The sequence below is a fragment of the Brassica rapa genome, chromosome A07 (assembly GCF_000309985.2).
Source record: "Brassica rapa cultivar Chiifu-401-42 chromosome A07, CAAS_Brap_v3.01, whole genome shotgun sequence".
Classification (NCBI taxonomy): Eukaryota; Viridiplantae; Streptophyta; class Magnoliopsida; order Brassicales; family Brassicaceae; genus Brassica; species Brassica rapa.
This window is the reverse complement of record NC_024801.2, coordinates 9134620-9159632: the sequence shown is the minus strand read 5'-3', so window position 1 is coordinate 9159632 and position 25013 is coordinate 9134620. Positions and strand designations below refer to the sequence as shown.

The 25013-nt window shown below is 31.7% G+C and overlaps 3 protein-coding genes, 1 long non-coding RNA gene and 1 pseudogene across 5 annotated transcripts; 4 read left to right on the top strand and 1 right to left on the bottom strand.

The window, feature by feature from the left end:
- The first annotated feature begins 6716 nt into the window (after nt 1–6716).
- Nucleotides 6717–9016, top strand: LOC103828872 (annotated as a pseudogene).
- A 913-nt stretch (nt 9017–9929) lies between these two features.
- LOC108868969 lies at nt 9930–11212 on the bottom strand. 2 transcript variants are annotated; one of them, XR_001955199.2, is made up of 5 exons: nt 10865–11212; nt 10710–10754; nt 10589–10627; nt 10259–10495; nt 9930–10154 (listed from the first exon to the last, which is right to left on the bottom strand). It is a non-coding gene; the product is annotated as an uncharacterized LOC108868969 (long non-coding RNA). The 2 variants fall into 2 exon arrangements; XR_001955200.2 differs by having other exon boundaries at nt 10259–10327; nt 10865–11208.
- Nucleotides 11213–11416: 204 nt separating this feature from the next.
- LOC117126475 lies at nt 11417–17224 on the top strand. The gene is made up of 2 exons (XM_033274494.1): nt 11417–16785; nt 16850–17224. The coding sequence occupies exon 1, from the start codon at nt 11669–11671 to the stop codon at nt 12785–12787; it is 1119 nt and encodes a 372-aa protein (XP_033130385.1). The 5' UTR covers nt 11417–11668; the 3' UTR covers nt 12788–16785; nt 16850–17224.
- Nucleotides 13508–14326, top strand: LOC103828870. Its single transcript, XM_009104509.1, has one exon. It carries the CDS (start codon nt 13508–13510, stop codon nt 14324–14326), a length of 819 nt encoding a protein of 272 aa, XP_009102757.1.
- A 1044-nt stretch (nt 17225–18268) lies between the features above and the next one.
- Nucleotides 18269–24480, top strand: LOC103828692 (bystin). Its single transcript, XM_033274507.1, has 6 exons — nt 18269–19301; nt 19375–19454; nt 19533–19580; nt 19671–19817; nt 19894–19966; nt 24136–24480. The coding sequence occupies exons 1-6, from the start codon at nt 19110–19112 to the stop codon at nt 24265–24267; spliced, it is 672 nt and encodes a 223-aa protein (XP_033130398.1). The 5' UTR covers nt 18269–19109; the 3' UTR covers nt 24268–24480.
- The last annotated feature ends 533 nt before the right edge of the window (nt 24481–25013 follow it).

Genomic DNA, 25013 nt, shown 5'->3' with positions numbered 1-25013 from the left:
CTCCATCATTTTTTGTTTAATTTTATATTATTAAAATAAATTAAACAATCAAATTAGCTATAAAAATAAAATTTAGATTTTTTCGTATATGTTATATTTTGAATTTTTAAAAATGACAATAAATGACTAAAACTATTAAAATTATTATGTTAAAAATTAATGATCAATGGTTTAACATTTTTATTATAAGAAGATACACATGATTTTAAAACCATATGAGTAAAAAATATCGTTTAATAATAATAAAAAAATATATATATATATATATATTAAACACTATATACCATAAGATTACATAAATATTTTAATATTAAAACTTTCAATGAATTTTCAAGAACATTTATAAATTATAAACTTATTAAAGATTTCAGATTGAAAATTTTGTTATCGATGATTTAAATATTTTGTTATAAAACGATATGAACGATCATAGAACCGTATGATTATAAATTCTTATTTAATAAATAACTATATAAAATATACTATTCCAAGAAAAATAGGTTGGTCCATCTTAACTTATATTACACTTTTTATTAAACTAACTATCGAATTGATAAATAACGTACCAAAAAATATTTTACACTTTCCTTAAATAAAAGCTACGAAATTACCTAATATGATTAACGTATATGTGAAAATTAATTATAATGAATAATAAATATTTGATAACAATTTTTGTATCTTAGTTCTTTTTTTAATTTTATATTATTAAAATATATTTAAAAATCACATTAAATATATAATAAAAACATTTAAAATTTTTCTTATATGTTATATTTTGAATTTTTCAAAACGTCTATAAATTATTAGAAATTTGAAGATCTCCACTCTGAAAATTTTGTGATCAATAGATTATTTTTTTTGTCATAATAAGTTACAAATGATCATAAAATTGTATTAATATGAACTTTTATTTAATATTATAAGAAGATACACATTATTTTAAAACCATATGAGTAAAAAATATCATTTAATAATAAAACATATATATATATAGATTATACTATATACCATAAGATTACATAAATATTTTAATATTAAAACTTTCAATGAATTTTCAAAAACATTTATAAATTATAAACTTATTAAAGATTTCACATTGAAAATTTTGTTATCGATGATTTAAATATTCAGTTATAAAATGATATGAATGATCATAGAACTGTTTGATTATAAATTCTCATTTAATAAATGACTATATAAAATATACTATTCTTAGAAAATAGGTTGGTCCATCTTGACTTACATTATATTTTTTATTAAACTAACTATCGAATTGATAAATAATCTACCAAACTTTTTTTTGCACTTTCCTTAATTAGAAGCTACGAAATTACCTAATATGATTAACGTATATATGAAAATTAATTATTATGAATAATAAATATTTGATAACAATTTTGGTATCTTAGTTCTTTTTTTTTAATTTTATATTATTGAAAGATATTAAAAAATCACATTAAATATATAATAAAAAACATTTATATTTTTTCTTATATGTTATATTTGAATTTTTCAAAACGTTTATATATTATTAGAAATTTGAATATTCCCACTCTGAAAATTTTGTGATCAATAGATTATTTTTTTGTTATAATAAGTTACAAATGATCATAAAATATAACGCATATGAATTTTTATTTAATAAATATTCAAACTAAATAATATATATATATATATATATATATATATATATATATATATATAAACACTAATGATTTAAAGCAACAAGATTGGCTGATCAATTTAGTCGTCCAGTTGAAATCTTTCAAAAGTATGTGAAAGACTAAAGCCAAAATAAATATGGATTTAGAATAGTAGTTATATTTTACTAACCAAATACCGAAAAAACCGAACCGAACCGAAACCAACCCGATATCCGGATTGAACACCCGTAATCCAAATGAAGCCAAACTATTGTTTCATTCTCCAAAATATAATAAAAATAATAACTTAATCCCGCGCAAGGCGCAGATCTTATCCTAGTGGCTTTTTAAAAAGAATACCTTACATGGTTTTTTTCTTACTACTAAAAATATAAAATTTAGTTTGGTTATCCCATTTAAAACACTCTTTATTTTATATTATACTTAACTAATATCCAAACATTTATCAGGTTTTACACTGACCAGTTCTATAGTTTTATTGTGCTAGAAAAAAATACAAAAATACATGATATAATTTTTATTTGCTATAAAATATCAAAATTATTTTAGTATCTGAATATTAAAAAAAAAACTCAAAATTTTTACACCATAAAATTAATAGCGTCAATACATTGATAAGAAACCTTTTTTTAAAACACACTGATAAGAAACTTACGAAATTCTTTAAAGTTTTCCATTTTCTCTTCTTGACTACGAATCTGATTTATCTCCTTCAATAAGCTCATCTTGTAGCACACTAATTTCATTTTTATCAGCCCAAACAAGGAGTTCAAACACCACATTTGTTTTTCCAAAAAAAAAAAGGTTTCTTATCAATGTATTAATTTTTATTACGAAAAAATACAAAAATACATGATACAATTTTTATTTGCTATAAGATATTACAACTATTTTAATATCTGAACCAAAATTATCATCTCCTATAACATTAAAAGAGAAAAATTACAACATTTTAAATATGACACGTGACATCACTAGAATGATTCTTAATGTCTCTAGAGAAATATGTTGGTCCACTAAACATATTTATATACTTTTTATTAAATTAACCATAAATTAATTTAAAATCTACAATTAATACTTTTCATTCTTTCTTTGAATAAAAACTACGGAATTACCAAAAGTGAATAGAATATATATTTGAAAATTAATAATTTTAATAATAAAGATTTAATAACAATTTACATATCTGCAATTATTTTGTTTAATGCCATGTTTGAAACTACGCTAGGCGCTAGTCAGACGGTAGTGCCGAGCCTAGCGAGTTATCGAAAAATCAAAGAGTACTCAGAAATTACGCGGAGCCTAGTTTTAAATACAATTTAATATATTTATAATATATTTAGCTAATTTTAAACATGATGACATAAGTACTTAGACATAATTATATAATTTCTTATATATAATTTTAAACATCCTCTTTTTGATTCGTCGAACATTTAGATTATGGTGTTTTTGGTACGAAAAATTTCTAAATACAGATGTATGTGTTTGTTTTGGGTTTTATAGCTAATTGTAATAATTTAGTAATGAATAATTACACAAAATATATCAATAATGAGTAAAAAATAATCAACCGTGTTTCAACTTTACACGGACGGAAAAAAAAACTTAAGCAGTAAACGCGGGAATTAGGCGGAAATTAGGCGGTCAATACATAAATTTAGCGGTTTTACGCGGATCAACGCGTATCAATGCCTGACAACATCGATTTGGGCATATTCACCGCGGTCAACCTCCGAACAGCGCCTAGACAGCCGCATTTTTTGAGTATGAGTTTGATGTTATATTATTAAAATAAATTAAATAATCATATTAACCATATTATAAAAATTTCGTATATGTCATATTTTGAATCTTAAAAAACAACTATAAATTACAAAAACTGTTAAAAGTATCACACTAAAAATTTTGTGATCAATGGTTTAATATTTTGAAATTGAGAACTTAGTATTTTAATTTCGAAATTTTTATTTAATTTATTAATGGTTTAAATTTTTATTACAAAATACAAATGATCATAAAATCATATGATTAGCATCACACTGAAAATTTTGTGATCAATGGTTTAAAATTTTGAAATTGAGAACTTAGTATTTTAATTTCGAAATTTTCATTTAATTTATTAATGGTTTAAATTTTTATTAAAAAATGCAAATAATCATAAAATCATATGATTAGAAATTTTCATTTAATAAATAGTCATATTTAAAAAATATACTATATATGTATGTTAATATTATTTAAATTTAATTACACACAATACAAAATAGAGAAGATAATTGCTTAAATGTATTTACCACGAAATGACTGTAAATAACCAAAAGTGATTTCTTTAATTTAGGGAAATTATCTAAAATACCACAATCATAGTAACGCTTTTCATGTTTAACTTAACCATTTTTATTCTTACTTTTAAAGAGAGAAAAAGAAAATTATAACCTTATGGTCAATTAATCTAGAGTTTTTAGAATGTGAAGTTTAGGATTGTATTAAATATATAAATAAATACTTTAAATTTTTAATTTTTTCAAAAATAGTTTCAAAAATAATTTTCAAATTTCAAAAAAAAAACAAAAAAATTCAGAAAAATATTTTATAAAAAAGTTTAAATTTGAAAAGGTATAGTTTGAAAACTATAAAAAATCATTTATTTTAATAATTAATTATTATATATATAGAGCAAGTGTATAAGTGTTTTTTCCTAGGTTGCATGGAAACTCGGTTAAAGGTACGTTTCACGTTTCGGAAACGTTTCGGAATCGGAATCTTTCAGAAACTCGCGGAAATGCATTGGAAACTCGTTTCTTAAATATCTCAGTTTGGAAACTTAGTGGAAACTTGTGTTTCTATTTTGGAAACTCGCGTTTCTGTTCTGGAAACGCTAAAACTTTCCAATTAGTTATGATTTGTTGTTATGATGTTTATTTTAGTTAAACTATTTAATATTTAAGTACTGGGTTTTTGTTATTTTAAATTTTTTATATGATTTGATGTTTAATAATTATGACTTATTTTTTCGTATGATTATATAGAATGAATATTTGTTTATTTGTATTCTAAGATATAGTAAACATAATAAAAATGAATGCAAATATTAATCAGTTATATATAGATATATATATATTTATAGACGTTTCTAAAATGTTTCCAAAGCATAAAAAATTAAAAATCACGTTTCCACGTTTCGAAACGTTTCGTTTCAACGTATATGTTTCCGTTTCCATGCAACCTAGGTTTTTTTCTCTTAATAAGTAAAGTATTTTTGGAAATGTCTATTTAATGAAGGTAAACATGAATAATGGTATCAACAATGTGGTAAACATGAAAATTTATCAATTTATGTGTTTGTGTTAATTTAATTATGCACGTAACATTTAATAGTTTTAATTATTCAATATATATATATATATATATTTGTTGATTTTGACATAATTGTTGACCTCGAAGAGTAACAAAATGGACTGTTGCTCTTTTTCTCATAATTCTGCAAGAACGAGTTCGCATCTGAACTTGAATTATTCAAATCTATTTTGATATTTTCACAGATATGACACAGAGAAAGGAATTGAAAGAGAAAAAGAGAAGTGAAGTGAAGAAAGTAGAAAATTTGTTAGTTTGAGTTTGTAGTGAATGGGTTTTTCAAAAAGAAAAATCTCTAATGAAAACAAACGAGGTTATGCATATTCTATTCTATTCAGTGTGTAATGTCATTAGTTTTACTTTATTACTAGGAGTTTTGCCCGCATGCGGGCATAGTTATTTAAATAAATATTTATTAATAAATACATTATTAGTTTAAAGATAAAAAAAATTAAATAAAAAATTAAATTTATACTATTTTATAATTTTTTCAATTTCTTAATTTCTTGATTTTTATTGATTTAAAAACATTATTTTTGAATAACAACACTAATATCTTGTAAATATGTTGTTATCTTGAACAAATTTTATTATATTAATTTATAAACAATAATATAATTAAAAGCACAAGAATGTTAAAACAAACTCAGCTTTACATATTATATTAGTCAAAGTAAATAAGAATATTGATATATGTATAATTATATTGTAAAATACTTCCTATAATAATTGAATAACACTCAAGCAGACCAACTATTTTGACAAACAAAACATTAATATGTAATGTATATTTGAGAAAATTTTAATTTAAGCAAAGTTATAATTCTTTAAAACTCTTGAAAAATTAATAGTAAATAAAGTAAATTTTAAATTTTCATAAATATAAGGTACTTGTTGTAAAAAATATATTTTGAAAATATTCTTTTTTTGAAAGTTACAACTGGATGATAACAATAAATATTTAGTAAAAATAAAAACAAAAAAATATTAAATTTTCAACTTAAATAACAAATACAAGTTATTTTTGCAACTGAATGATAAGAATAAAAATGAAAATATCACGAAAATCACGTTAACAAACAAATATAAATCAAATTTATTGTTATTGTTTATATATTTCTTTTTACTATTTTAATACTAAAATAAGTTTAATAATTTTTAAAAATATGCCATGACATATTATGTTTACAAACAAATATAAATCAATTTTTTTATTTGTATAAAACGATTTATAATATTTTAGTATAATGATAAATCTAATTATGATAGTGTATATATAACACTAATTATAAAAATAAATAAATAAATAAGAAATAAAGATGTAGATAAACACAAAATAAATACATTGAATTATCTTCTTCTTTTTTCAAAAGCGTTTTCCATTTATTTTTGAAATACTTTTATGATATTAGTTTGTAATCAGTTAAATAATGAATTATATAATTTATTTATTAGATATTAAAACTTTAATTAGTCAAATTAAAATTAAAATTGTTTAATGACTAAGCCTAAAATCACGGTGAGCATGATAAATAAGCAAATTTACTCCATAAATAATAGTATATATAGATGGGGGAATTGCCACTAATACCACTTTCCTAATACCACTTTTTAACTTTACACTTTTCAATTTTACCATTAAAATTTTAATTGGCAAATGACTATTATGTCCCTAATTAATTAAATCAATTAGATAAGTTATATCTTCTTCCTCGATGTGAGATCCGGCAAGCTCCGGCGAGCTCCGGCAAAAAAGACGATGATTGGAGATTGCTTTCGGTTCATACACAGACTGGAACCGCAGAAAGGTTTGCTAAAGTGAGTTGCTTTGAGAATCTGCTTGGCTCACCTACTTTCGTGGATATAAGAAACGGACGGCTCAGATGCGTGGAGACTGGTCACGAAGTTGTAGCCGGACACAAAGAAGCATACGCTCGTAACAAACGGTGTCGTCCGGGACTCATCGATCACGCTCTATCTCATGGGAAATCTCCTCTCACCATGTTCTCGCAGTGCCTAATTTCTCGGTTAGCCAAAAAGTGAAACCTTTGTAGTTGATTGTGTTAGCTTAAGTTATCTATGGCTAAAGTATTTACCTTTCTTCTTGTTTTTTGGCTATGTTCTTAGTTTGAAGCTCGTGTGCAAGCTTATTGGGGATACTATGAACAAGAACGAGGAGCATATGGGAAGAGATTTCTACACAGATTAGGTTAATGAACATGATATCAGATTCATTGACATCTTGCACTGATTCCAATTTTGTCTCGTGCTTGTTATTCCAGGCTTTTAATGTTTTGGTGTTGATGTATCTGATAGAGCAAGTGGAAAGAGGAGCTGGAACAAGCGGAAAAACCGAGAAAATACAAGTAACCAACAAACACAAACGCGTTAAGGAAGAAACTGACTCCAATGATTCAGAGTTTTGGATGCTTATGTCAAGTTCTGGTTCAGAGTCAGAGTCAGAGCAGGAGAGTGATGAAAAAAACTGCAAAGGTACCTCTTTTTTTTTTGTTGGTTCTACTTTCATCTCTCTATCGAAACTTAAACTAGATTTGTGTCTGATCTTGGTACAGGTTCTCATTGTGATGCCAAAGAATATGAGGAGCTCTCAGAAAGGTAAATGTATACATTTACACTTATTTCTGTGTATTTTTTACAAAAATTGCGGATTGGTTTTTATGTTCACCTCTAGTTGTTTTGTCTCTTCTACAGAACAAAGAGGATGTCAATAGAGATTGGACCAAGTATGATCATTACGGCAGCGCCACTATGATCATGAGGCTCAAGGCTACTATTCAGTCTTTGAAGAGCATATGAGTTCTGTTACTGAGAAGAGTGCTAAGTATGCTCAGATTGCTGCTGAGGAAGTGCCCAAGAGTCTTTACTGACTTGGTGTTCATCTCACTACTGAGTGGTTTCAGAACTCTGAGTTACAGGAGAAGCTTGCGGAGAGAAGCTATGCTGTGGCTTCTAAGATCACCGATAACAGTCTTTACCATTTCTGTGTGTTTTCTGATAACATTGTTGCTACTTCAGTTGTGGTTAACTCCACTGCTCTCAACTCCAAGGCCCCTGAGAAAGTCGTCTTTCATCTTGTCACTAACGATATCAACTACGCTGCGACGAAGTCATGGTTTACTATGAACATGGACAACCTCAGAGGAGTCACTGTTGATGTTCAGAATTTTGAGGATTTCAAATGGCTTAATGCTTCTTATGTCCCCGTCCTCAAGCAGCTCCAAGATTGATACACAAAGTTACTATTTCCTGGATACAACGACGATGTACGCACACCGATCAAGTTCAGAAACCCCAATCTCAATGCTCAATTATACCTTTTTATAATGGCTTATAAAAGAAACTGTAAAAGAATGATTTTCTTTAATAAGCAAAGAAATGGTGGAAAGTTGGTTAATTTGGTGATTTATAAACTTTTATAAATAGATTTATAAATCTTGTAAATTAGTTTATAAACACTTATAAATAAATGTATAAACTCTTATAAATAGCTTATAAGTTCTTGTAAATAATTTTATAAACCTTTATAAATAGTTATATAAATATTTATATGGTTTTAGAAACCTTTATAATTTTTTAACAACCCTATATAAACTCTTCAAAACCCATTAAAACCTTTTATAAACCCTTACAAATCTTATATAAACTTTTTATAAACTTATTTAAACCATTTATAAAACCTTATAAATTCTATATAAAATCTTTATAAACACCTGTAAGTGATTTTTCAAACCCTTTATATAGTCTTATAAACCATTATAAACATTTTAAACATTTTGTGATGACTTGAAAACAAAACTTATGGGAGCTACAAAGCAGTTTCAAGAGATTCTTGCTGTGAGATCAGAGATTAGATTTGTAGTATTTGAGTTTCTGACATTAGAGAGTATCTAATTGAGATATGCTTTGTCTTCCTGCAGAACATGAAGCCTCATGAAAATCAGAAACAACCGTTTTCCACAAACAAACAAAAAAACGCAGCAGTAGATCATTCCTTAGAGTAATGCAAGATTTGTACCTGAGCTTCTTATTTTGGAGATGAAATGTTTAAATTCTTTCAGGAGTTATGATAGTTAGAGGTGATCTTGCAGTAGAATGTGGATGGGGGAGATTAGCTAATATACAAGAAGAGATTATAGTTGTTTGCAAAGTTGCTAGTGTACGTGATTTTGACGACTCAGGTTATTTGAATTGCTTGTCAATGGTTTTCCAGCTCGAGCTGAGATCACATATGCTGCAAATGATTTATATAGTGTTATAAACTGTTTATATAATTTTATAAATGATTTATAAAACCTTATAAATGATTTATAAAAACTTATAAATGATTTATAAACAATTGCAATTCATTTATAAACAATGTAATGATGTGGGAATCATGATAACTTTGACTCCAATGGTTTTTAGTAAGAAAATAAATGTTTATAAGATTCTATAAAACATTTGCTAACTTTATAAAATCAATAACTTACAAAATAATTTATAATTTGTTTTATAAATTATAAACATTTATGGTTTCTAAATGAACATTTGTTTATAAATCATTTTATAAAGGTTTATAAATTAGTTTATCAGGCATGATTCATAAACTATTTTATAAATGATTTATGGTTTCTTTTTAATTTAAATTAATTCATATTAAGGTTTATAAATTAGTTTATGGTTTCTTTTTCATTTAAATTACCCAAATTAGTTTATAAATTACCCAAATTAGTTTATGAATCATGCCTGATAAATGATTTATAAGTCTTTATAAATCATTTTATTTGAGTTCATAAATATTTATGAATCATTTATAAGAGTTTAGAATTCAGTTATAATAATTTATAAATCATTTTATAACAGTTTATAAATTAGTTATAAATATTTAGAAAGTAAGAGTTCTTCTGGCTTTCCTTCGACTCTATATAAATATTAAGACATAAGGGTTCTTAAGTAAGTGATGTTACAAAGTATGTACCCAAAGCAATCAAAAGAGGTTTGGTGTTAAGCCAATTTACACTATATTATATACCCTGAAAATGAAACACGCTCTCCTGGTTTAGCTCCAGCAGGTGGTAGCAATGGTTCCACCACTGAGTGGTCTTCATTTGAAGCACAAAGAACCTGTAGCAAAGAAACCATTAACAAAAAAGAAGCGCAAGTGTGAAAAGCTTACAATACTTTGATCGTTGATTAACTGGATTGATGCAGATAGAAGAAAGTCTTACCATCCTCCTGACATAACATCTCGTAGCTATTCAGGTTTGACATTTGTGATGAGCGCAACAAGCCGGTTCCTCGTCATCATAACAAATCAACCAAGGAACAAAAGATAAGTACTTTTAAGTTTCAAGAACATGACCATTATATCGAATGATAAACCAAAACTATACGCATACAACCAAAGATTCTTTTATTTATAGTAAATTAAGACATCACTATACCATACTACACTCACACAGCACCTACCAAAACATACAAGTAAAGCGACGTATCCATAAGCACTTCAAATTCACAAAGTTTTATACAAAGAAGAGTATACACAAACATATACATACCAATACATGACCATTCTTTTGTTGGCTTTTGTATTGAATCTGAACGAGAGCATGTATACAATTAAACACAGATAAATAAAAGCATGCATCACCAATCTTAAGAGAATGAGTAATAGAGTACCTCTCTTGGGCCATAAACAGCTGCAATTACTTTTGAATTACCAATCTAGAAAACAGCAGAATTAGACAAGAACAACAACAAAAGTTTGAGTTTTTAATTCATGCAAGTGCCAAATTAGAACTGAGATGAAAGATAGGAATAAGATCCATGTTTACCAAAATTGTTTGTGAGATTGGGGCTGATCTCAATCAAAGCTTCTAGTAACAAAATGAATACTCTTCTAGTATTCTTCCATCGATGGCTATGGCAGAAGGGAAACAGTGGTAACAGCCTTCAATCGCTTCAAGAACCAAAGTTTTTGGATTCGATGAGGATCATATCGCTCATGGAAGCTTCGGTTTTGATTGATAATCGCTTCTTCGAGCTGTTAAGTATTGAATCTTGTAAAGGAGTCAATATTGTAGAGGTTTTGAATTGGGATTCTCTGCAATCTCTTTCGTCGCTGCTGCGTGAGACAAAGAGACGGCAGATCTCGACAGTGACTCCGAGAGAAGATATATCTCAAAAAGAGAGAAGAATCGATGATTAAAGAGAAGATAAGGTAAGGATAGTATTGTCTTTTGTTCATTAATGAAAGTGGTATTTGTGAAAATGTCCCTTGATTGATGGTAAAATTGAATTGTGGTATCAAACAAAGTGTATAAGTAAAATTTCCCATAGATGGATATATAGACTTTCAATTTTAAAACAAAGGAGGTTTGCCCAAAAAAAAAAAACAAACAAACGAGGTTATGCATATTCTATTTTGTACTTTTTAATTGAAAAAATAGATAAATGAAGATACACGTCTACGAAAAGGAAAGACTATTCCAAAAACTATCCTGACTAGGAATTTTCCTTTTTACTATTTTGCTGTAAATATGGGAGTTTTTCAAGCTTCTCTTCGGGTAGCAACCACACAAATAGAGCCAAAAAAAGTTAGCTTGAGAGAGAGAAAGGTAGAAGACGACTGAGAAGCGATGGGGTCTATGGGTGAGGGTAAGCTTGAGTCACTCAAAAACTTATGTACGAAAATCACTGAGAAACTTGGTCCCCGGGGAATGGAAACGTTACGTTCCTTGTTTGAAAATTTTAATAACTACAGAACCGAACATACCGAGTTCCGCAACTCTATTCAACTTTTGTTCGACAATCATGCAAAGACACAACAACACCATGTTGATACCGAACTTGAAGACGGTGAAACCCGAGAATACCATGCTTTTGCTGTTAGCGCTAAAGTAGATGATAGCTTAAAAGAGTATCCTATTCATCATGGTAATATAAAGATAGGAGGAGCCCATGTTGGAACTAGGTCTAAAGTTGATGAGAGCACTGAAAATTATTTTACTCATCATGGTAACCTAAGGATTAGAGCCGATGTTGGACTAAGGGTTAAAGTAGATGAAAACCCTAGAGTAGATGTTTCTGAGGAGCGAGAGTCTGAGAAACACGCTACCAGTGGGCTCTTGAAGATGAACTTGGAGAGAAATAATGGAAGCAACTTGCACTCTGATGAACAGATTGGGAGGAGTCTGATGAAGAAACGTAGAACGTATATGCGGTTAAACAGAGAGACACCGAACTATAAGCTTATCCCCGAGGAAGAACAGTGTCCTGTCAAGTACGAGGTGCTGAACAACAAAGTCTCCCTGGTGAAATTTGATGCTTGCGGACATAAAAACCTAACTGAGTACGAAAAAGCAATGGCGAAATGTGAAGAAGAGATGTGTAAGGCTGATGTGTCGATGGAAAGTCTGAGAAGTGCAGTGGAGAAAGCGGAGAAAGTTATAAAGGGAGAGATGAGAGTGAAAGACCTTGGAGTAATGTTCTACGCGTGCATCAAAAAGCTATGTCATCTTGATGTGTTTGAACGTGTGAGACAAGACTACAAGAAGGCTTTACCTAAGATCTTACCCCGGTTGAAGCAGAAACTGGATAAGCTCACAGTTGCTCGAGCAGAAAAAAAGTTTCTCTTGAAGCAAGTCATGGAAGACAACACTGCAAAGCAAAGAGATTCCACTGCACAAGGTCAAGGGGAGAAACAACACACTTTTGTATCAGATTTTATATATCCACTGCACAAGGTCCCAAGATAAAATAACATTTTTTTTAATAATCTCTTTTGTTTCAGTATATGAAACTATATATATTAGGTTAATTTCGTTTCGTTTTTTTTGTTTTGTTTTAACTTTTAATATATCTATGTAGAAAGTTTATGAATTTCTAAAAGTTAGATTTTAACACAAGCATGTCAAAGGTTTTCAACCAAGATCACTTCGTACGTACGTACCTCGCTTAAACCTGTATTTCTTCTAGACAATCTGCTAACTGTTCCAGCTTGAAAGCTCAACAACGATGACAAGTAAATCCGAATTTTTTTTTTCTTTTCATTTACACTTTCAGCTTAATTCCCTGGAGCTGTGAAAACTATCAAAGTAACTTGTAATCTGACCATACATTACTCTTCAACTATCTTCTCAAAAATTTTGTCTAGTAAAATTCCACAACATCTATACTTTTGTTTTCGTTTGTTATTGTGATGCATAGTGACATGAACAGTTCTTATTTCAATTAATGCAAACTATATATATATCTACATTCTGCATATTATTATAGTTTTATCTCATATAATATGTCCAAAAAATGTCCAGAACTGTCATAAGTTGTATTCAGCCACAAGATGCCACATTTTACGAGACAAATCCAACTTTTCATTTAATAAAAAAATTATTAAGAAGGGAATTATAGGTTATATAGTCTTTGCACGGGGGGAAGAATAAGAAACAACAAAGAAAACAAAGATTGAGAAGAGAAAGATGGAGGACGATTCAGAAGCAATAGATAACTTGCGTGAGACCATCAAGATGAGTTTAAGTCCGTCGGCAATGATAAGTTACGATTCCTTGGTTCAGGACTTTACGCTCGATCGAATCGGAGTGGCCGAAATGACTACATCGCTTACACGTTTGCTGGAGAAAGACGAGTTTCTTCATCAGCGCTTCCTTGAAGCTACCAACGAACTTAAACAAGAACAAGAAGATGCCAATGGAGAGACCCAAGATGTTAAAGTCGACGACGAGAGCGCGAAAGAAGATCCTCATGTTCATGTTGAATCAAATCTTGAAGCCGATCTTGAGAACCCTAAAGAAGATGTAACTCTGGAGATCACACCCAGCTACGAGCTCATCCCCGCGGAAGAACGGTCTCTGGCCGTCGTCTCAGGAACGGTATTGAACAACGAGTTTCGTCAGGTGAAAGTTGAAACACCACGACCTAAGAAACTAATTGGCTACAAAAAAGATGTGGCGGATTACGAAGATGTAAGGTATCAGAACGATATGATGATAGAGTATCTAACGAGTGCAGTGGAGCATTGGGAGAAAGTCATGAGGAAAGAGATGAGAATAGAAGATGTTGAAGAAAAATTCTACACTTGCATCGAAGAGTTAGATCGTGGAGGTATGATCAAGAAGCTGAAACAAAACTACCAAGAGGCTTTACCAGTGATCTTATATCGACTGAAAGAGAAGCTGACTTACCATATACTTACTCGGGAAACAAAGAACTCTAGATGGAAGCAAATAGAATCCACTGAAAAAGCTCGCCGCAGAAAGCAAAGGAGATTAACAATCTGATTCAGATTTTAGACGGCAAGAAATGTATAAAGATTCAGTTTCCTTTCGGTTTAGTTTTCTAGTATTCTGTTGATTGTTCTATAGACACAACACACAAGCAGCTCAAATCTCTATCTTACTATATGTACGTATGACAACATAGTATAGTAGACTTATATTTCTCAGGCAGCAAAATATTCGTGTACCATAGTTAGGTTTTATGGATTAAATAGATGATAGATTGTTGACAAAAAAAAAAAAAAAGAGGATAGATCACATATGATTAGAACGCAAGAAAATTTTGTTTATGTGACACTGCTAGTTAATTATGTCTTTGCACAAGAACATATTATTAAGCGACTAGACTCAGAAGATCCACTTGTTGAGGTATACTAGTTCAATTTCCCACATGTATATCAGTATGTGTTTGATGTTTTATATATAACACACTATTACAAATAAATGACTTGAAGTAATAGTTCTCAATAAACATGGCATGATGGTCTCGTCATGCTAAGCAATAACAACGCCAAATCAACGGTATAGCTCGACTCTGAATCTTCAATTTATCTATTGATGTTTTCAGTTCGTGTAATTATTTGTGATAAGGCAGCTACAAATAATTTTAGAAATCAAGGTACTCATAGATCCAAAAACATTAAAGAAAGGTGAATTGGAAAGTCTATCAAGTGATCAGGTGACAACCAAATAAAGCAACTCTATAACCACACTATGCATGACTGCATGTTATTGTAATGCCCAGAACCGTCCACGGCTAATAGGCCGTCTACGTCCACCTTCTCGGCCCATGAGTCCCATTTCGTTCCAACGATTGGTCCGTTAATTTTTTCAAAGGCTCGAAATCATTGTTTACTGACCCTGCAATCACCACCTGACATTTCATCGTGCTTTGGCCTCACTCACACGGTATCGCAAATTAATTTTCGATAGGTCACCCATCCTTTTACTACTCCAAAGAAGCCCAATCACGCTTAACTCTAGAGTTTTAAATGGATGTATGACAGAAAAAGTATGTCAACTTTAGTGACATATCTTAAGTATTTCCATATTCCATAAACCGAAATGTTACAGTTATCATTAACCAAAATGTTAATCTTTTCAATTGTACCTAGTACCTACCTATTCGCATTGGGTTTTAGGTTTAGTTTGGCTTGTTATTTATTTATTTCTTTTAGATATAAAGATAAAGATATAAGAACCGTTGGATACTAATAAAATTCGATTCAGTTTATTTTGTTTATTTCACATAATAATGTCGGAAATTGGCTAATAGCGAAAAGAATTTGGGTCCAACTCGGTTCCGTTGCATTTTTTGGATATATCAAATATTTTTAAATAATTCAGATAAAAGGTCAAACAATTCATTTTTTTTTCTGGATAACTTATTAAGTAATTCAGGTTATTCAAATAAAAATATTGCGCAGTTTGGATAATTTCTAAATTTTCGTATGAGAAACATGGATATTTTTGTTGTTAGTAATATTAATTGGATGTCATCATCAACAAGGAAGTCGAAAATTTACTAAATGTTGGATTCATAAGAGAAGGGCGGTACCAGAATGGTTGGCCAATGTCCTAGTGGTATGAAAGAAGACCGGCAAATAGCAAAATTTGCATAGACTTCACTAATCTTAATGTTCTATAGAGTCAAACACTTGCAACATTCTGGTTCACACTAAACTAAAAATAACTACTTCCTCATGTCAAACATTCAACGTTTTCAAGAAATCAGCCACAATCTTGTGTTTGAAGTAGACTTACCAATCATGTATACTTGATTTCTGTTAATCTCATGTTGAAAATTATGCGCTGTGTCTATCCAAATTGTAAATTGCATACCAGAATATTGAAGTTATTATGGTTTCATCTTATCCCACTAATTAATGTTACAAAATTAACAAGAATATTTTGAATAACCGAGAGGTGATCCAGAGGCCCGACTAGTCCCCCAGACCGGACGCAGCGGTTGTAATACCGAGATATGGTGTAAACTCGCCTATAGGTGACTTTTGGGTAAAAAACCTATCCCATCTTAAGTATATAACAAAAAATTAAAGTCGTTATCTCTATCGTAGCTGAATATGAATCAAGTGTGTTTTTGGAATAATTTTCAGTATCCAATATTTTGGGACATTTTTTTAATTTAGACTTAAAACTTGGCAAAATTTAGTAAATCACGTAAATTATGATGTATAAAAATGGGCTGCAAAGAGTCATATATAGGAGATTTTTATCGGGTAAAAAAACTATCCCTCTTTTATAATATACTTATAGATATTTGGGGGTGGTGGTGAATTAGTAAAAGAGGCAGCCACAACAACAAGGCTAGGTCAGCGCGAGAGCAGTAAGGTGATTCTCTCTGCCTTCTTCGACCGTTTCGAATGGCGACAAAGAGGAACTTTAAGGCAATCTCCGTCGCTGCCGCCTCCTCAGCGATGAATGGTTGCAAAAGCCGGAAGGTGAGAAGTGTCGGATTCTTTTTGTTGACTGATGGAGTTTCTGTAATAGTTTTGTTTTGTTCAGCTAACGGAGAAGATCCTGAAGGAAGCAGCAAAAGGAAGTCGAGGATGAAGAAAACGCCCCCATGAGCGCCTTCTCCTTCAAGCAACCATTGTATGAGTTGGAAGATGCTATTGATGATGATGTTGATGAGATCCAGAGCCAACTTGATTACCACGTAAGATTTTTTCTTCGCAATCGTTTGTGTTTATATGACACTATATATGTAACATTAACTAGCTGTGGTTATGTGATTGACATTCTTATTGATGTTTCCGATAAAATTGTTCAAGGATGATATGGAGAAAGAAGAGAAGTTATTACTAGATGCCTTCTTTCACAAGGATGGGGCTTCAATAGCAAAACGTCTCTCTGATGCTATTACTTCTTCGCTTGAAGATAAACAACATATTGCTACAGGTTTTTGCTTGTTAAAGTCCTTTGCTTTTTCTTTTTCTTCTTCTTCTGAATGATGATTAACTGGCTAACTAGATTTTGACCCGCACTTGAAAGCGCGGGTTTGGTTTTGTTTTACTTTTCATAATTATGAAATTTAGTATTTGAATCATATAATTTTGAAAATTATTTCACTAATGAAATTTAGTGTTTGAATCATATAATCTTACACCCAAATCTTGTATAAAGCTTCTATGTAGTGTAGTGTCTTACATGTAACGTGTTTTGTAGTCGATGGCAGTATATGAGGGAAATGAATATTTCGTTAACGTAACAGTTATAATAGGTTGTGCTTTGGTTTTGGTTCATGTAATGTATTTTGTTTGGGTAGGATGATTTAGCAATCGGTTTTAGTGGTATGTATAAATAATAATGTATACAGTTCGCATGGTTAGAGTAATAATCGGGGGTCTATAGGGTAAAAAAGGTTGTTAATTATTGTTATAATATACATGGTAAGTTCAAAAAAATTTAAAAATAATAAGTCCAAACAACTTTCATAGGTAGATTTTTTCAAAATCCTTCCCTTTTAATAGTATTGATTCTCACTCGTAGGCTCAGCTTGTGTTTCAGAAACTGACTACTATCGAAAGTAACTCCTCTTGTCCTTGAAAAAATCACTTTTTTTTTTACAAATTGCACCATCTTACAATTGTCTCTTTTGATAAACTATTGCTTGCAGACTGGGAGAGTTTATGAGTCTATACACACACGGCAAAATGCCGAAAGCTCTGAACCATCTTATTAGAGCATCTCCAATGTATTACCCCATTTTTTACTCCAAAATGGTGCAACACCAAAATGGAGTAAGGTTTTACTCCAATGTATTACTCCATTTTCTACTCCAAAAATAATATTTCTTAAATAATTTCATTTTTATTTTATTAATAATTGCAAATAAAATCTTATACTTATAAGAATTTACCAATTAACCCCAATTATTTTATGTTTACGATAATAATTAAAATATAAATCATTTGAATTAAATATTTATTATTAAAAAGTACAAGAAATCATTAAAAAAGACAACATATATATAGGTTCAACAATGAGCATTAGAATATTTTTCCCACAAATGATCAACTAATGCATTTCGTAATGAAAAATGAGCTTCTTTATTTTTGATAAATGAGCTTCTTTATTTTTGATATTCCTAAATCGAGCAAGAAAATTTTGAAATCGGACATTTTCATCTTCTGCAATTTCGATATCTGGAGGTGGAGCTTCTCTTCCAAGTTCAATTGGTGCATCAAGTTCACGCTCATCTTCAGTTATCATGTTATGTAAAATTATACATGTAGTCATAATGTCATGTAACACATTTTTTTTTCCAAAAACGAACAGGTCCTTTGACAATAGCAAAGCGCGACTGTAGAACTCCAAATGCACGTTCAACATCTTTCCTGCATGCTTCTTGTTGCGTTGCAAAATATTTGTTTTTAGGACTCCTTGGCTCTTGAATAGTTTGTACTATGGTCGACCATTTTGGATAAATACCATCCGCTAAATAGTAACCCATATAATATTCTTTGTCTTGAATAAAATAATGAGCAGGAGGAGCAATACCTTGAGCAAGATTGGAAAAAAGATAAGAAGAGTCCAACACGTTGATATCGTTATTAGTGCCTGGTATTCCGAAATATGCATGCCATATCCAAAGATCATAATCTGCGACAGCTTCAAGAATTATAGTTGGTGATCCACTATGATTTTATTCCATAATGATGTTTGGAGTTAAAAATGGAGTAGGGTTAGAGATGCCCTTAGACTGGAAAATTGGGAAAGCTTATTGAAGTTGACTCAACCAGAGAGTTGGTCTCCAAATGCAATGTACAAGGCTACAAACATGTTTGCCTCCAGCACCAAAGCTGAACGCTTCTATGAACTTTTTCTTCTTCCTAGGGTCAGAGAGGATATCAGAATCCACAAAAGGCTACATTTTTGTCTCTACCAATCTTTGAAAAAGTCACTCTTCAAGCCCAAAGGATTCTACTGTGGGATTCTACTTCCCCTCTGTAAGGTGTGTTTTTTTCTTTTCTTTTCTTTTGTCCTGACTTTTCTTTAATATTAACTTGCATATTTTTTTTTGTTAGTCTGGAACATGCACCATCCCCGAAGCTGTAATTATAGGGAGTATAATACACAAGTTTTCTATTCCTGAAAATTTTTCAAGGTACCAAGGATTTACCTTTATATAATTGCAAATTATTGAGAACAAAAAAACAAAATTATTAATGCACATGAACTGCAGTGCCGCCTTGTTATGTTTGGCGGAGATGGAATTTCTAGGCACAAGAAGGTAAAAATGCCAGCCTATACCTTACACGTACATATGTTATATCTTGTGCCCTTTTTTGGTTACATTGTGTTTTTGTTTGTGGGTGTGTAGTTACTTCATGAAAGCTATCCTGGAGAAGAAATATGCGCTGGCTCATCTGGCCATTGATGCGGTCGCTGCTCACTTCTTGAGATTTCGTAAGGAGACTAAAGTTATGCCGGTCATTTGGCACCAAACTCTTCTCGCCTTTGTACAACGGTAAGGAATAATAAGAAAAGAAGATAAAAAGAGTCTCACTGTAAGTCATGTCAAGTGTCCACCTCTTCTTTTGCAGGTACAAGCATGAACTAAGAAAGGAGGATAAAAAGAGTCTCACAAGTCTACTTGAGAAGCAAAATCACGAGCTAGTATGACCACTTTCCCTTGTCTAATTAACGGAGCGGAAGTACCGTTTTAGTAACCGATAACACGATGATCCTATTTAGTCTGCGAATGCCTAAGATCAAAGTCTTCTTGTGATCGTTGAGAACACCTATGTTCTAGCCGATTGCAAGGATTTCAAGAGATGTTTGTAAAACAAAGCTCTAAGTTTTATAAAATATTAATCAAAGTTGTGACTCTTACAAATCAAGAGCTCACTATTTATACTAATAAGAAAAGACCTAAGTCCTTAAGGATTAGGATCTAACCTTCTATCCTAAAGTCTTTAATCATTATCTTTCTAATATTAAGAATACTAATTTTATCCAGAACAAGAATAAAAAGGAAATTAGAAAACTAAACCCAATAGATATAAGATGCTACGCTGCATCAGGTCCCTCCCCCTTTGAAAGATTCGTCCACGAATCCGGACAGTAACACATCATCTGGCTCAAATTTTAGCAAATGTTTGACGTTAAAAACGTCAGTTGTATGCACACGCGGGGGCAATGCAAGACGGTAAGCGTTTGCATTGAACTTCGCGAGGATAACCACGACGAACGCAAGATTCATGAGAAGCATGATGTCGAACTCTCTTTTAAAAACTCTCAGGTGTAGTTGATGTAAGGATGAGACGGAAGGCAAAAGGTGAACAGTCGGATACGCCGATCCTAAGGCCAAAGAACTCCACGATTGTCTCACCAAAGAAAACATTTTTCCTTCCTTGATCACAAAGAACGTGCGACTACCACATTGATAGGCCACCCAAACGCTTTTCTTTTGTTGCACTAGCTGTAGTTCTCCATCGTATATTGCTAATCTCCTGTGAAACACCTTGTCTCTCAGGTCAAGATTTTCAGAAGAGACTTCAACCGAATGAATAAGATCCCATCCCACGTAAAACGTGCACCTCGTTACGTCGTTCAAGAAAATATTTCGAGTGTTCTTGTTAGGTAATAGGCGATGTGTTGACTTGAAAATTTTTAACACGACACCACAAATGAGCTTATGACCCACTGATCTTGTCATAGCCCACATAACCATAGAGAACTTCGTGCGAGATGACGGTGAAAATATTTGCTTGACTACGGGAAAGTATGTAGCAGCTTCACAAACACGTTGAAAGTCTGAGTTAGGATACTCCCCCAAGTTTCTTGACTCACAAGAAAAGTCACTCCAACAAATTAATGCCACAAATATGCAACCTAAACCCGTATGTGGACTATGCACAACCTCAACTTTCCTCTTAGATACTCCCCACTGCAACTCAATTTGTGGCCACTGAGAAGGAAAGACTACTAATGGCACAGTGACGTCCATGTGAGAAAGAGGCCACACAGCTGAAGACCGTAATATGCCGTAGATGGAAACAACATTAAAGTGGATACACAGGGTCCATAATGGAGTTGAACGTTGCAACTCAAGAAACGCGACGGTCTTATACGCTCCAAACACCCAAACAAATTGAATCATATCAAAGGCTTCTATTCGTCCATCTAAATGCTTATGTTTCCACCTGATTGGCGAAGAGATTGTAGAGTAAACCAACACAAACCTATGTTCCACCATGTATTTAAAGACTAAGACCACATCTGAGCTAAAAGACGTCAACACACACCGAGAATAAGCGACGAAATAAAGATAGCTTTGTACTCTCTCAAACTCCACTTTGATCAGATCCACTGAAAGATCAACATGAGAGACAGTGGCACGAAATATAAGACTCCAGCATAACTTGTTCTCCTGCCTCACCCATTCAAAAATCCACTTCACACTCTGCATACGGCGAAAAGACCAACGGCATGACCGTAAGCATGAGAGACTGACCAAACAAGTAATTATTTGGACTTTCACTTGCTCATCTTTGCCTATTGCCTTTAAATCTCTTACGTAAAACACCACACTACCCATAAGAGGCAACAAATTTACTCGTCTCTGCTGCTTCTTTTTTTCCAAAAAAAGATTGTCAGAATGCATGATAGCACATACGTGTTGATGGCGACAATAAGACATATCAACTCCAAGAATGACGAAATTTTGCAATGATCCTCTTGAGAAATACACAAGCCAAGTAGAACTCGTGGGATAAATCACAAACATTACGTCCATAAAGGAAACTTCACCAGATAACTTAGCCACTGTTTGGAACACTACCAACTTGTCTAGGCAAATTGGAGTATACAGATGAACAATTTCCTTGTTTGGTATCACTGGATCCATTGTCCTTTCCCTAGAAAATAAAGGACCTTGTATGCCTCTGAACGAAACAGGTGTAACTCCAAGGCTATCGTACAATGTTCCTCCGCCGTATTTCCATGAACGTTCACAGACTCTTAGGTGTGCAACCATTGACTTCGCATCAAGATATGTTGCTGCGAGATTTATGTCCTTCGAACCAGTCAGCTGACTGGCAGTGATGACTTTATACAACCCATTCTCTGTTCCTAGAGATTTTTTTGAAACTATCCATTCCAGCAGACCACTCATGGTATCACAACAAAACTCATCATTCAAAACAACCCTTGTTTTATTTTGTTCAGCAGATTTACCCCGAACAAAAACTGTTTGTGAATTTGATGACTCTCCTTGATACCCAAGACCAATTGTTGACTTCTCTGTTCTTCCCATGCTTAGAATCTTATCTAAAGTTGAAGATCCTTTGTTTAACATACGGATTTGTTTATGTATTTCGTTTAGTTCATGCTCCAAATTCATGTTTTTCTCTTTCTCCAAGGCAACAGCTTCCCTAAGATAATTGATTTTGTACTCCATTGCATGTTTCTCCATGAGAAATAGTTTACTTAAACAATCATGATGACCATGATCCAACTTCAGAACACTCCCCGTTTCTTCTAACAACTTCGTATACGTAGAGCCAATGCTTCTTCTTTCTTGTGTTTCAAAAGTACCTACATATGAGGTCTCTTTATTTTGATCACGATCAGGTGGCTTACGACGCAAGTGTTGCGGACAATCCTTTTCTCTCAAACCATAATCTATATGTTCCTTGCGGACACATATATTACTATCATCAACTACCACGTGAAAATCACCTCCTTTGTTGGAGCCTTGAACTTCATCTTCATCAATGAAAAGCGGATCTCTGCAGTAGTTGGAATCTATAAATACTTCATCATCAGAAACATCATAGATAGGCTCGTCCGTCAGGTTTGTGATTGGAACGTAATAGCTCCCCACGTTGCTAGTGACGATAGGTCTATCAAGATGGGTCTCTCTCGTCATATTACCATTAATCTCATGAATATCAATTAGAGACATGTCTTCTTCTTTTCCCATCATGTCTGATTTGTGACATGGCTCCCTGCAAAAATTATCGTCATAATCATCATATATTGGCGTCCCGACGAAGTCTCTAACTTGATCGTGAGGTTCCTCCAATTCATGAAGTAGATTCTGGCTGCTGTTTGTATTTGCAGATAAATTGTTGCTAAGAACATCATCTTCGTCATCCTCCCCAAAAATTTGAGTAGTACGCCGTCTTTGCTGTCGAATAAAAACACTGGCAGTAGTTTCGATGAAATCACGTAATAACTCTCGCTGTTTATGCTGATGTTTAGCTAGTGCACCATCAACGGCAGATGTTATAGCTTGCGATATTATGGAGTTTATAGGATTACGAAGTGTCATCATCTGAGATGACATTGGATCGAGCCCTAATTAAAAATTAAAGCTCCTGGATTCTGATACCAACTAACGGAGCGGAAGTACCGTTTTAGTAACCGATAACACGATGATCCTATTTAGTCTGCGAATGCCTAAGATCAAAGTCTTCTTGTGATCGTTGAGAACACCTATGTTCTAGCCGATTGCAAGGATTTCAAGAGATGTTTGTAAAACAAAGCTCTAAGTTTTATAAAATATTAATCAAAGTTGTGACTCTTACGAATCAAGAGCTCACTATTTATACTAATAAGAAAAGACCTAAGTCCTTAAGGATTAGGATCTAACCTTCTATCCTAAAGTCTTTAATCATTATCTTTCTAATATTAAGAATACTAATTTTATCCAGAACAAGAATAAAAAGGAAATTAGAAAACTAAACCCAATAGATATAAGATGCTACGCTGCATCACTAATCAAAATACGTTCCTCTCTTTTTTTATTTTTATTTAAGCCGTGTTTACCATTTATGCAGATTACTCCTGAAATTGTGAGAGAGCTTATTAGTAGCAGAAACCGTGGAGAGATGGAGGATAATTCACATTCAGCTTCAACGATCAAAGAAGACTGGTTTGACATGCCACAAGTTCCAATGGAAGAAGACTAGTAAATTAGTAGTTGTGTTATTAATCTTGAGTGAACCTCTTTTGTTTTGTGTCTAAATTACTATTTATGCTATAAGACTTCTGCGGGATTATTGACGTTATATTTGTGTTTCGGTGAAAGTTGGTCTAGCTGATTTTACAACGGGGGGTTATTAATGGTTTCTCATTTTGTCACAAATGTGTTCCATTTAACCATTTTGTTTATTTGGAACGTCTATGTGTTGTCACAGAACATGTGCTATATGAACATTTTTTCAAATGTCTTTAGTTTGAGATGTTCCCAGAATCCCAGGGAGTGATTATAAGTAGAACTAGATTTTGACCCGCACGCCTGTGCGGGTGTATTTTTTTAAAGAATATATGATGCTATTTGATTTTTATGTCACTATTTAGGGTTGGGCAAAAAAACTCGAATTCAAAGAATTGAACCGATCCCAATCCGAATAAGTAGTACTAAATCCGAACCGGAATTGATTAAATATCTGAATTATTCAAAATTTGGTATTTGAAGAACTGAAATCTAATCTGATCTGAACCGAAGTATTTTGGGTATCCAAAATAGATTTATATACTTATATATATTAATTATTTTTAGATTTTATATATATAAAAACATCCAGAATATATATGATACTTTTAAGTTTGCTTAAATGCTTGAAAATATATACAAATAATCAAACGTAAATATCTTAAATAGTTAAAATATACTCAAAAATACTTAAATAATTATTAATTCTCTACCAAATAT

What these genes read in the sequence shown, in the direction of transcription:
- LOC117126475 (XM_033274494.1), top strand. Translation starts at nt 11,669, where the DNA reads ATGGGGTCTATGGGTGAGGGTAAGCTTGAGTCACTCAAAAACTTATGT.
- LOC103828870 (XM_009104509.1), top strand. Translation starts at nt 13,508, where the DNA reads ATGGAGGACGATTCAGAAGCAATAGATAACTTGCGTGAGACCATCAAG.
- LOC103828692 (XM_033274507.1), top strand. Translation starts at nt 19,110, where the DNA reads ATGTACAAGGCTACAAACATGTTTGCCTCCAGCACCAAAGCTGAACGC. An exon ending in ATTCCTGAAAATTTTTCAAG is followed by an intron (nt 19,455 to 19,532) that starts GTACCAAGGATT and finishes CATGAACTGCAG; the next exon opens with TGCCGCCTTGTTATGTTTGG. An exon ending in CTTCTCGCCTTTGTACAACG is followed by an intron (nt 19,818 to 19,893) that starts GTAAGGAATAAT and finishes CTTCTTTTGCAG; the next exon opens with GTACAAGCATGAACTAAGAA.